At 41.0% G+C, this 12879-nt stretch overlaps 1 protein-coding gene across 1 annotated transcript in view; it reads right to left on the reverse strand.

The window, feature by feature from the left end:
- Positions 1-12879, reverse strand: part of ALK (ALK receptor tyrosine kinase) — a 716806-nt gene that overhangs the window by 180738 nt on the left and 523189 nt on the right. The window contains exon 5 of the mRNA XM_061156236.1: positions 3644-3771. Coding sequence (XP_061012219.1) covers positions 3644-3771 — 128 coding nt within the window. The remainder of the gene's footprint in view (positions 1-3643; positions 3772-12879) is intronic.

Raw genomic sequence — 12879 nt, forward strand, 5'->3', positions numbered from 1 at the left:
TGGTCCAGCCCAACCTTCATATTTCTGATGTGGTAGACAATAAGAAGTTACTGGAACCTCATGAAAATGCCACAAGCAAAGGGACTTTGGAGGAGATTTATCTGGTAATGTGTGAAGGATGGATAATGGTATCAGGGAGACCAGCTGGCTATTGCTAAAGTCCCAGAATACATATATGAAGGCCTGAATAAAGTGCGTGCCTGAGGAAACGAAGTCAGAAGGGTAAATTAGAGAAGCAGTAACAGTGGCATCTAGACAGCAAGATAGAATGTGAGGCAGCCACAAGCCTAGAGCTCAAGGCTTGATCATCTGGATGTAGGGATAAGAAGAAGAGTCAAAGATAATTCTAAGGTAAATAAAACTCCAGCCTCTACACATTCCATTAAGGCAGTAGAATGTCATGGATAGAAATACTGGCTTGGTGGTCAGACTGATTTAGGATTGAGTGTGGCTCTACCTTTCCCTAACTGTACAATGATGGCAACTTTAGAAACACCTGTGAGGCTCAGTTTCCCCATATGTAAAATGAGGATAATAGTGCCTATTTTTTAGTGTTACTGTAAAGCTTGCAGGAGGTAACTGACACATGTAAAGGGATGAGCCCTCTACCTGTGCACATGCCTGATGCTCCACAGATGAGAGCTTTCATTGCTCACTAACTGATAAGCTAGTAACTGTTACATTCTATGACAACAGGTGTCAGGATTCAGAGGGAGTCACGACCTCTGCCTTGATGGCACCCATGGATAGATATCTTCTCTTTTGCGAGCAGAATTGTCCCAACGACCCCATCTCCAGTTTAGTTAAAATGGCACTTCCTTTCTTGTGGGACAAGGAAGGGTTGTAGAAGTCTATTGAAAGCAGACCAGATACCCTACAAGCTGAAAAGCTGAAAGTGAAAGTCATGTCCGACTCTTTATGATTCCATGGACTATAGGCCACCAGGCTCCTCTGTCCACGGGATTCTTCAGACAAGAATACTGGAGTGGGTAGCCATTCCCTTCTCCAGGAGATCGTCCCAACCCAGGGATTGAACCCAGGCAGAAAGTAGGCTAGATATCCCACAAACCTATTAACATGCCTGGCTAGCATGTCATCAGCCTGATCAGCCTCCTCAAATGTACTACTTCTCTTAGCTCCTCCCCTTCATGACCTAACTAACGTAATGATCTCAGAAAACACAGATGTTTGTCTATATCAAATAGGCCTTGGGTATGCCTCCAAAACAACTCCTTCTCTTTAAATATATGAGGGTAGCTTTAGGATACTTCTTATGTTTTCAACTTGTCCACACCACCTGATGTGCACTTGAATTTGTTCCATTATAGCAGGAAGAGTTGGAAGTTCTCAGGAAACACTGGGATCACTCTGTTCTCTGCCTCACATGTCCACAGTGGTCCTTTCATACCTCTTGGTGGTCACAGGATTCCAAACCTGAGAAGGAGCACAGAGGACACCTGCTTCCCCATGAAAACCATCTGTTCTTGGACTTGGAGCCTCTGAAGAAAGGTAGCTGGGCCATGAGAACCTTCCTGGGTATCTTGAAAGGTCTACTTTCCCTAAGGAATCAGAGACAGATTTCTTTTTTCCCTCCTTAAGAGAGTGTCCTGCCAGAAGAAACACTTTCTGGACCATTAGAAAAAGTTAGAGAGGTCAACTCTCTTGGTTTTGTAAGGGTAGAGAAGCAGAAAAGAAACACATTCTGTAAACTGTGCAGTGGATTGCTACAAATGCAAGATAAACTACAGAGCGAGAATACTGTAGGTGAAAGGAAGTTTCAGGAGTAAGGAAGGAAAAATGTGCACAACTGGTTGAGAACTTTCAAAGGTGCAAAGAATTTTTGCAGGAGTATTTGCGCTGGACCTAATACTTGGAGTTTTATAGCCTCTTACTCTCTTCTGATGCTGCTGAAATGAGATTAGGCCAATTCTGGGAACTCATACCTTCTTCCTGACACATTCCTGATAACTGGCTCCATTTCAATACATGATCTCTTTTGGACAGTACGTGGACCCTTGACATCTGTGAGGACTGATGATGTCCAGAGACATTCACAAATCCCTAAGTTTGTTGAGTGTGGAAACATTTGTACAAGCTCCTGGCTTTCTCCCAAACCACATGTTTCTTGTACAGCGTCTCACATCACAGGCTAGGCACCTTTTCAATTTGAACTGAAGTTAAATCTATCATGTTGTGATAGATTTTTCTTTTTCTGACACATAAACCAGTTTTGATTAAAAAAAAAAAAGAAAGAAAACCACTTTGTGAAAGTTCTTGCAAGGCCAGCAATGAATGAAGAGCAACAGCAAGGTAATGAACTGGGTGGTTAGCAGGGTCCCTACCTAAAGGAGTCCCTTTTGTATACAGCTTCATATTCAAAACTGGGCCTCAACATGTGACCGATGGCTATGTGTTATGAGGCTTCATGGTTGCTGATGGACATTCTAAATGGAGAGGTGAGGCCTGGGAGTGCCACAGACTCCCTTTCTGTCCATACTTCATTCCTGGGCCTCGAGACCACAGGTTCCATAGCACAGGTGAATGAACCTCTAGGAAGCAGCAGGTTGGGCAGGAGAATAGTGGCTATGAAAGCAATGTGTTTCCTAAAGTTGGCATAGTTCAAGTCCATCTTATATACCCTTTACACGTGGAAAAATAATAAAGGATATTTATAATGACGACCCTAGGTCTTCTGAAGAATCAAGGAAAGATCAACCTCATATCTGTATCAATGATCAGTCTTCTCCTGCATACCAATCACACTTGGAGCAATGTCTAATGAAAAATATATATAAAATATGATCTTGAAAATAGGAATAGAAGATCAAAAACTCTGTAGAGGGAAGGGAAAATAAGTTTATCAAATAACTACACAGATATAATTTACCATGATTGAGTATTGCATTTAGCTCAGAGTTTCCCGGCAACAAAGACAAAAAGAAAAAAAAAAAAAAAAAAAACTGACAAATTACCCTTCAGGAGAGAGATGTCTTCTCTTGGTAATAAACCTTGAAATAAATTCACAATGTGGAGTTATGCAAAAGGAATTCAATGATACTTGCCTTAATGATTTTTACAAAATAAGCAAGAATTTTCACAGATAACCACTTCTCACATTGTCCCTTAATAACAGCTTAAATCAAATAATTAAAAATACTTAATTGTAAATTTTACCTCGGGGGGTAAAAAGTAAAGTACTAATCATTATCAAGTTAGTGGGATGGAGATACATGTGAAAAAAAAAAATGGCAGAATGTTGATAATTTTTGAAACTGGGTTGAGGGTACATGGGAGCCCATTTCACTATTCTATTCATTTGTAAACTTTGAAAATTTCCACAAAACAAAACAATACCATAACTGAAAGCATTTGGACTCCAGGGAAGTTAAGCTAATGTGTTATCCAACAAAGACTATATTCTATTTGATATAGCTTCAAGTTAAGTAGATATATTATAACTCAATCTTTGAAAACTGGTCAGCAGGGCTGTGAACCACTTGGCAATATTCAGAATCAAACCCAAAGCACTGGAGACACTTCTGTATCAGTGTGCACATTTCCAGCTAATTATGGTGGCAGATTACTGACCTACTGAAGACAACAAGCTACCAAGGAGTGGAGGGGGAAAGCCAGATTCAGATACCTTCACTGCAGTTCTTTAGGGCAAAGAAGTCCACTGCAGATAAGCTTCGGTTTCCATTTGAGATATATTCCAGGGCCACTCGGAACGGGTTCTCTGGGCGCCCAATTCTTCCCTGCAGCACAGTCCAACTGGTTGCATTGGAAAGCAGAGGGGAAAAACACAGAAAAACAGTGATGAGAAGTAGATCTAACCTGCAGAGAGGTCCCACGCCTACCCTGACCTCAGGGCCCATGTTCTCCATTCCGTATGAAGAGGTGGAACCCTAAGTGGTTCTGAGGATGGTCAGTCTGACAGTAACACACACACACACACACACACACACACACACACACACACACACACACACACACACACACACACACACACACATTTATTTCCTTCTTGTCCAACTAACTCAGAGACCCAATTCTTAAACCTACTGTGGCCACTGGTGTTTTTTTTGTCTTACTTTTTAGGCAACTCCAGACCTTTGGACTATTTCATACAGGAAAAAATATGTACACCTGAGAAAATCTGCCAGCAGAGTGAAGGAATAGTCTTCAAAGCATTTATCAGTGTATTCATAATTATCTCTGGAAAGAATGTTTGGTTTTTGGAATTTTATCTGATCCTCAAATCTCAGAATCCTTGGGTTTGCTATATAGTTGCTTAAGGAAAGCTAGCAAGTGCTATTTATTGACTGCAGGAAAATTAAAGTGCATTGAAGCATGTATTTTGGGGTAAAAGCTACCTAAGATTGACGTGGACTCTGCAAAAAGGTGCAAACAGGAGAAGACAGAAGCAGGTCAAATGTGAGCTCTGCATCTGTCTATAATCAAGGACACTGACACAGCCAGAGAATAGAGAATAAGGTAAATGAACATTTTTACACCTCACTCAGGCTATTAACCTCTTGGAATAGCCTCCTGTCACTGATTGGAACATCAAATTTACTTTCCAACATTGATTCAGGTTTTTTAAAATATATAATTATTTTGATAACTTTGTGTGGAGAATGGAAATTACCTGGACTATTTCATATTTTCTTTCCTTTTAAAGAAAAAAAATTTTATTGAGGTATAATGTACAATAAATTGCACATCCCAAAGTGTACAATTTGATGAATTTTGACATGTGGATTCACCTTAACTCATCACAATGTTTCATACTGTCTGAGCACTAGGTTGGGCTTAGGTATGGTAATACGAGTGCTAAGGAACTTAGGGAAAGACTAGCTTTTTGTTTAAAAAAATTTTAAAGCACCCTCCCAAATTTCAAGTATAAAAATATTAAAAATTCAGAAAAGTTGGTAAAGGAAAGTAAAAGTCACCTGGAAACTCATCTAGAGACTACCATGGTAAACACCTCTGTAAGCAGCGCTGTAGCTACAGTTTTACACAAATAAGGTCATACACACACGTGCTCCCTCAATGGTTTGTCACAAGACAATCAATATAAATTACATGATGAGGTCAAAGACTGCATTTTAACAATTTGTGCATTGCTCCTGGTTTTTCCTCTTTATGATCATGCTGAGGCTAGCCCTGTGAATTTATCTTAGGACAAATTCTTAGAACCTGGGTCAAAGCATATATGCATTTAAAACTCTGAGGATATTGTCAGTCCTCTAACACTGAATTAGAGGGCTCATTTCTTCATTTGTTTGTTAACATGGGATCCCATCAAATCTTTTCCATTCATTAACTTTTGGTGAGGAAGGCATCACCTGAAGCAATCTATGGTCTTTCAGGGGGGTGTTCCTGGATGGGGATTGTGTGTCTCTGGTTCTTGCCATGTTGCTGGGCATGCAATGAGGTTTACTGGATAAAGAAGACAGTGCTGTTCCCTTTCTATGCTCTTCTGTAGTTAATTCTGAGCACTGGAGCCAGTGCCTCCACCATTTAATAAAATTGTATTAAGTTTCCCCACAATAGATGCTGTAAAAGGGACTATTGCTGTTGTGAAGTTTGTTCTCTGTTACTGTACCCAACAGGATTTCTATCCAAAATAAAACCAGTGAAACTGAATAAGGAAAAGGAGGGCTTTCTGTTTAAATGTGGAACTGTCAAAGAAAAAAAAATTGAAAAGAAAATGTAAATGAGGGGTTCTTAAGGAAAAAACAGACAAAGAGAGCAGAATTTTTCTTGTTCTTCTGAAAAATAAAGGACTCTTTTTGAGGGAAGATGGTGGTAAAAAGGCATGACTATTCATATTCTTCCACAATCATAGCTCTCTGCTCTGATGAATGATGGGTTTTAATTCCAGGTACACAGTGGCCCTTGATGATGATTTCCATTTCTGTATTGGCACTAGCCCTCTGGATAAATGTGTCAAGAGTTTTAGGAATTAGTTTCTGAGTTACTGATGCAATAACTTTTGTCTGAAATTCTCTGGCTTCCCATAGTTTACTGCTGCAACTTTAATAACTTTCAGAGCAGTTGCCAAACATGATTTTATAACCAGGGAAGTTGGGACTGAAAAAGGGCAAGCTTATACCTAGGGTCAGATTTGTTTAAGAGACAGCAAAAACCCTATTGGGGGAAAAATACCACACACTCTCTTTTCTCTCTGCCTCCATTTTCTTGGCTGACATCCCAATGGTCATGAAACTTGCTCCTTAGGGTCCTATTTTCCTCTTTAGCTGGTGGCCACTCTACTTGTGCTTTCAAGGGGGAAGGTGATGTTCTAATCTAGAGCCTCCTAGAGACAAACGTGCAGCTATATCCACGTGCTGGGGATTTGCAGTCATCTCAGCACTGGTGCTTCGATCAATCAACATGACACTGTGGGGAGTCCATCTGGACTTCAGGAAGCCAGAAGAATGGTCTGAATGGCCTGTCACCATCCATTATCTTCCAGTTGTCTCTCTGGAGCTCTTCACTTCCAGTTCTGGCTCTGTCCACCATTTGCCTGATGACTTTGAACAAGGCACTTTACTCCAAATGCCTGAAATTTTAAATGTTTGTATTCTCAATCACAGAAAGTATCTACAACTTTGTGTAAATTTGCTGAGAAAACAACTGACTACACATTTTTTTGCTGAGTGGCTGCATCACAATAAATCAGAGTCCACTGAAGAAGGCAGGAGGGTTGGTTTGTGAATATCAAGGTCCATTTCTGACCTGGAGGCTGGAAGCTGTATATTCAAAGGCCATCAGGTTGGGAACTGAGTCCCAGATTATGGTCCTAGACTTGCATGGGGTATGGTAAGTCCCAGAACCCACTTGGGTTTTAGTTTCTTCATTAGCAAAATGTTAAGAGTTCTCCAAGGTCTCATACTGGTCTGATATCAATACTTCTCTAGCAGATCACCCAAGTCTTAATGACAAAACACTTTACCAAAACCCTGAAAGCTTCAGTGGGCCAATAATATTCTACAGAAGGTGGAAGAATGATTTATCAAATTACCCAGACTTATTTCTCCAGAGAGACTCATTTCCACCCCCTCAGAGAAATGAAGAGACCGGTTCAAGGTCACCCATTTCGTTACCTGAAGACCAAAGATTAAAATCAAATATATTATTGCTCCACAACTGCAAGAACAGGAGACAATGTGATTCATGAATCAGTCTGTATATTCAGTCACATTTCATATTGCTAGAATCATAAAGATAAAGAAGGATGTGTTGACTTAGCATTGCTACAGGGAATCACCAGTCTGGGTTTTGAGGATAGACAGGCCAGTCAGACAGTGAAATACCTTGTCAGAAAATGCACACGAAAAAACAAAAAAGTCATAAGAAGATATGACATGGAAACAGAAACTCTAGGGTTCCTACTGCCCCATACCAGGTCAGTCTCTCCAAGTTTAAAGGAGACTGGGACTTCTGATGTGAGACAAGCTGCTGATGAGATTGAAAGGTTGGCAGCATGTCTCAAAAGGATGAAGGCAGAAAGTTATTTTAAGTCCAGAATGAAGAGGCACTTTTGGACAGCACTTGAGGGCCATGAGTGGCACCTGACAAGATGGAGAAATGTGTATTACTTCCTGCTGCGTGATATTCCAATAGGCATGATGTTGATGTAGGGCTGGCTCACAAAAGTGAGCCATCAAACCTACATGCTGGTCAATGGAATACCTTTCTGAGATGGTTTTAGCTGCTTCAATATCAGGAGGCCTACATTCACTTCTCAGCTCCATGATCTACTAAGCAACCATAGGCAAATGATATAATTTCTCTCACCTCCTATTTCCTTATTTTTAAGGTGGAAGTCATAATGCTTAGCTTTCTAGATTGCTGAGAGGATTTCTGAGAAAGATGTACACAAGAAACGTCCTTATCAGGGGCTCCATAAATGGGAATTATTCTTACAGAAGACCAGAGCTCTTTTTCATTGAATGGCACTGGTCCATGAAACTATCTGCATCTCAATTCATTTATAAGATTCAAGTGGGAGAGTAAAGTAGGTAAAAGAAGGTAAGAAAGGCATTAGCAATTTATGAATAGCAGCCACCTTCTGTTGAAATGAGGAAAAATTTTTAGTTAAAAGAAATTATATTGGAAAAAAAAGAAACTATGCTGAAACAACCCTACAACAAAATACGTTAGGATTGGACTATGATAGCAGATCAATATTCTGCCCAGAGCTCTCTAAAGGCCCCATCTCTCTTTGGAGTAAAATCCTCTATTTAGCTTCGCATCTTTCTGTAGCATGTGAAAAGATGCCTTATGTCTAGATGTTGGTTAGGATTTATTGAACTGAATTCCACTTCTCGGGTATTTTTTGGTGCATTATTGAACACTAGATAACATATTAAATGCTCTGAGGATCCTTAGAGTTGAAAATGTAGCTTTGTACTTGAGGAGCTTACAGGCTGGTAAGGAAGAGTAAAAGTATGAGCTGAACTTTACAGTGAACAGCAGTATAGAGGAGCTGCATGAGCAGCATGGGCACTATGTGCTGTTGAATCATAGAGAGCAAAGTGATGTCTTAAATCCAGTGATCAGGAGAGGTATAACTTGAGGATGGGTTGTGAAGAAGGGGCAGGAATTGGGAAGAGGGTGATGTAGAAAGAGAGGCTGGCATGAGCACATGAGCAGAGCCCATACAAACTGTGTATACAGAAAACAGGTGGCTCTATCTGGTGGGAGTCAATGTCTTTCACTAATTTCTATAGGAAGGAGGTCCTCTGTGTCTTGCCACACTCCCCAACTCTCCCCAACCTCAACCTCCTTATACAGGGTGATGGATCATTCATCATTGTGTCTTCTGGGCCTGATACATTGTAGACACTTAACAAGTATTTGTTGAATAAGAGAACAAATGTACCAACAGATTTCTGTTAAATGAGAAGATTCTGACATTCTTGGCCAAAATTTATATTGCAGTTTGCACTGTTTGCTGAACCCAGGGTAGGCAAGACATGAGCTAAGAGGCTGGAAGGAAACTCAAGGAGCCACAGGAACTGCAGAAACATTTATTTTCTCCTGACTGGCATGGCAGCCATAACACAGCCTCTCTCCTGGTTGACACAGCAGCTATAACATAACCATAACAGAGCCATAGTATAACCTCATATAACATACCCATGATATTGCTCCAGTGTAGCCCTGATGCAGCAGCAGCCAGGGCTTTCATGGTGAAGCTTATACAGGTGTACTGCACAAAGTAGCCTGTGACCAAGCAAGTATCTTGTGACACACATGCACAGTGCTATAAGTGATCTCACCTGTTACACAATCATTATTTACAAAACGTGGGGCAAGAGTGAGAGGCCGTGGGGCAAGAAAGCCTGACCATGCCATCTTGGCTAATTTGCTCCTTCCCTATAGTAGTGAAGTTGAGTTAATCTGAAAGTTCAAGTCAATTCATTATTGTTAGCTCTCATCCATTCAAGTGGTAATGATACCTTCCCTTTGGAGGAACCTAAAGACTGGGAGATTTGGGGGGTTGAAGGAAGTTTGGGATTTTTTTCACTGTTAAGTTCTTGGTTCCTCCTTTGCCCACACATAGGCCCCATCTTTAAAGAGGCAGGGCCATGGAAAACCATCAAATTAGCTTTTGTTCAAGGACCTAGAACCCAAAGAAGGCATCAGAGTTACAGTAACTGAGACATGGAGGGGACCTGAGTGCTTAACTAGGACAGGTCCCACCTCATGCATGAACACCCTCTAGAACCCAGGTCAGCCTTGAACCTTGTTAATGAATATTAACAAGGGCAACAATTCTAGTGATATTAATAACTGCACTAATAATGTGATCAGCAACAACAGTTAACATTTATTGAGGGCCTACTCTGTGCTCTGCTTCTAGTTGAGTTTTAAACCTAGTGTCATGTGACTCCATGGTTCTTTATGAACACCTTCCTAAATTGTCCTTTTAAGCTTCTTGAGGTTAGAAACCACTTCCTGGGCCTTTGTTTCAATTTCTGGCCCTGATGAATACAGCTGGGGATTCGAAGCTAAAAGATATGGTCATCCCACATTCTGTAGTGGCTACAAGTGCCAACCCGTTCAGGTGGTGACTACCCCCTTGCCAGGATAGCTAAATTCATGGATTAATTGAGGATGATGGAAACCACACAAATTAGACAACCAGCAACGTCCTTTTCACATGGAGCTTAGTCACATGATTACTATTATTACTGAGCACAAGACTGTCAAAGCTCAGGCCACACAGCTGACATTCCTTCACATATCCCCTTGCTAAGACTCTCTTTTGACAAGTGTCGGGATGTGGGTGTGAAGGTGTGAAGGTTCATTAGAAATAAAGGATTGAGCCTGTGGCAGCTCATCGAGATCGATAAAAAAAAAAAAAAGTCAATTGCACTTCTCTCCCTAATCTTATCCTAAAGGAAAGAAGCATACATAACTTCCAAGGTTTTTTAAAAATAGACTTTGTAGTAATTCTACAGCAAATATAAACCATTCAGCACTATTTTTTATTGTTTCCATTAAATCAGCCTGCATTTAAAGCATTTTTATGGGAGATAGCAGGGGAGAAAATGCCAGATCAATGTAAATTTTGCTGTAAAGTCCTTTGTTGCTAGTTAATTTTCTGTAATAATAATTACAGTTTGTATGTGTTGGGGGTCTATTACCCAAGTAGCCCTGGCTTTGTTACTCCTTGCCCTTCAAGATTTCCCAGAAGTTAGATGTGTGTGCCCTGGAGAGGATTGGATCTGGATGGAAACTAGGTTTCCAGTTGATTCAGGATGTGGTTCCCACCAGCCTGTGGTAGAAAGAGATGTCCTGAGGCTGAGGGTGGCTTCTGGCTCTTCTGGAGGGAACTGTGGGAGCAGTGAGGTGCTGAGACAGGGATGGGCTCACTGGGGCCACAGCGGACTCGGTAGAGACCTTAGCACTGCTGGTCGGAAAGCAGTTTTGGTTTCTATCAGAGATGCTGTGTGGGTGACAGGGATCTGGAAGGCAGCCCAGCTTTCCCTAGGTGGGGGCTAGGAAAATGTTCCCAAGCTGCGTTTCCCCTAATTCTTCTGTCATGCTCTTGAGCAAAGAAAAAAGTTGAATGGTTTTTGGCTCTTCTTCCTGGCCTCTCTTCAGCTTCTAATTTTATCTCCTTCCCTCTCTCCCTCCCTCCTTTCCTTCCTTCATTCCTTTCTCATTTACTCCCTCCCTTCCTTTTTTCTTTCCTTCCTTCAGGAGAAGTACATTGATTAAGAGCACAAACCTTGGAGGCAGACTTCCCATTTAATAATCTCAACTCTACCTCTTACTGACTGTGACTTCTGGCCAGCTACCTACCTAATCTCTCTGTGCCCAAGTTCTATCATTAAGAAGTAGGGAGAGTAAAAGACCCTATAAGAGGTGTGGTGAAGACCATGTGGATTCAGACATGCATAGTACTTAGCTGACACTCAGGAAGCATTAGCTAATACTGTTACTATTAGGTTAGTGTTTCTTCTCTCTCTTACACCCGCTATGGCAGATGACCTTACAAGGAAGGACTTTACAAGAGGGTGAAACAGGAAATTGACTGAGTATGATGGGATTTCAGGGATTAGGGGGGAGCCTCCCACTCCAGAACACCAAAACTTTGGGGATTCTTTCCAGTCTCCCATGCAGAGCTGATGCACAAATGCAAACACCCCAAGGAACACTGTGCCAGGTCCTTGATATACATCTCATTTATTTGTATGTGTGTGTGTGTTCATTTATATTCTGTTTCATTCCAGAAAGGATTTAAGGCAGCTATTTTACTTCATTTCATTTAATTTTCACAATAAATGCATGAGACAGCTATGATCATCTCCATTTTATAAGAGAGAAAATTGAGGCTCAGAGAGCTTATAAACTTGCCCATGTAGTAAATGGTAAAAGGTGATATGAACCCAAGACGATTTATCTTCAAAACTGTTGCACTTCCTACTATATCACACATGGGTGTAAATTTATGTTAAACATAAATAACTTGTTTATTAAAAGAATTTTTTAGTGGGTCAGAAGTGGCTAGTATTTGAAGAACAGCAGTGCTCAGAAAAGGCTGTATCCCAGAAGTATTTGGCTTCTTCCAGTGCTGTCCCAGGCTATCTTATTCCTTTTCCCCTCAAGCTCCACATTGTTACAACCATTGGGAATACATGGGACTGTGGCAGGCAAACATCCAGCCAGTTCCCTGGAGGAGAGCTTTTCTTCATTCTACACCAGGCCACGCACAAAGAGGAGACTGAGAACGGACCTCTGCAGACATCGCCCCTAGATCACTGGATGTAAGGTGGAGACTATTAGACTGAGGATAGCCACATTTGTAAGAAAAAATGTTAGTAGAAGAAATGTTCTTAAATGACCTCCCTGTGACCAATCTGCTTGCTGGATTAGCATAATCTCTACATTTTCTTTTCAAAGGCACACCCCGTGCTCTGAGTGTTCAAGGTCACTGAATGTTCAGGGTTACTCTCTCGTGCTCCTAGAGCTTCCACTCCTATCACTTGAGTTAGTTTAGCTTATTCCCAACTCTGTTTATGCCAACTGTACTCACTAAGTTGATGCAACATGAGCAAGAAAAATTGGAATTATTTTTTGAAGACTATTAGAGGTAAGTCATTAAAAATAATTCTTGTTTAACTAGATGTGAATAGGGCAACAGAAAAGATTAAGAAAAAGACCTTAAAAAATCCTGAAAACCTGTAGAGTGGTTCACAAGGACTTAAAAATTATTTCCATTTTAGAAAAACTGAAACTGAAAATCGTGGATGTGGTGTCAGGAATGCGATTTATACAGAAAGACACTGTAGAACGCCCAAGAAACAGGCCAACACTGGAAGCAAAAGCCTGGGCCCTACAGCAAGAACCTGGTGG

Source organism: Dama dama, chromosome 11, assembly GCF_033118175.1.
Source record: "Dama dama isolate Ldn47 chromosome 11, ASM3311817v1, whole genome shotgun sequence".
Classification (NCBI taxonomy): domain Eukaryota; kingdom Metazoa; phylum Chordata; class Mammalia; order Artiodactyla; family Cervidae; genus Dama; species Dama dama.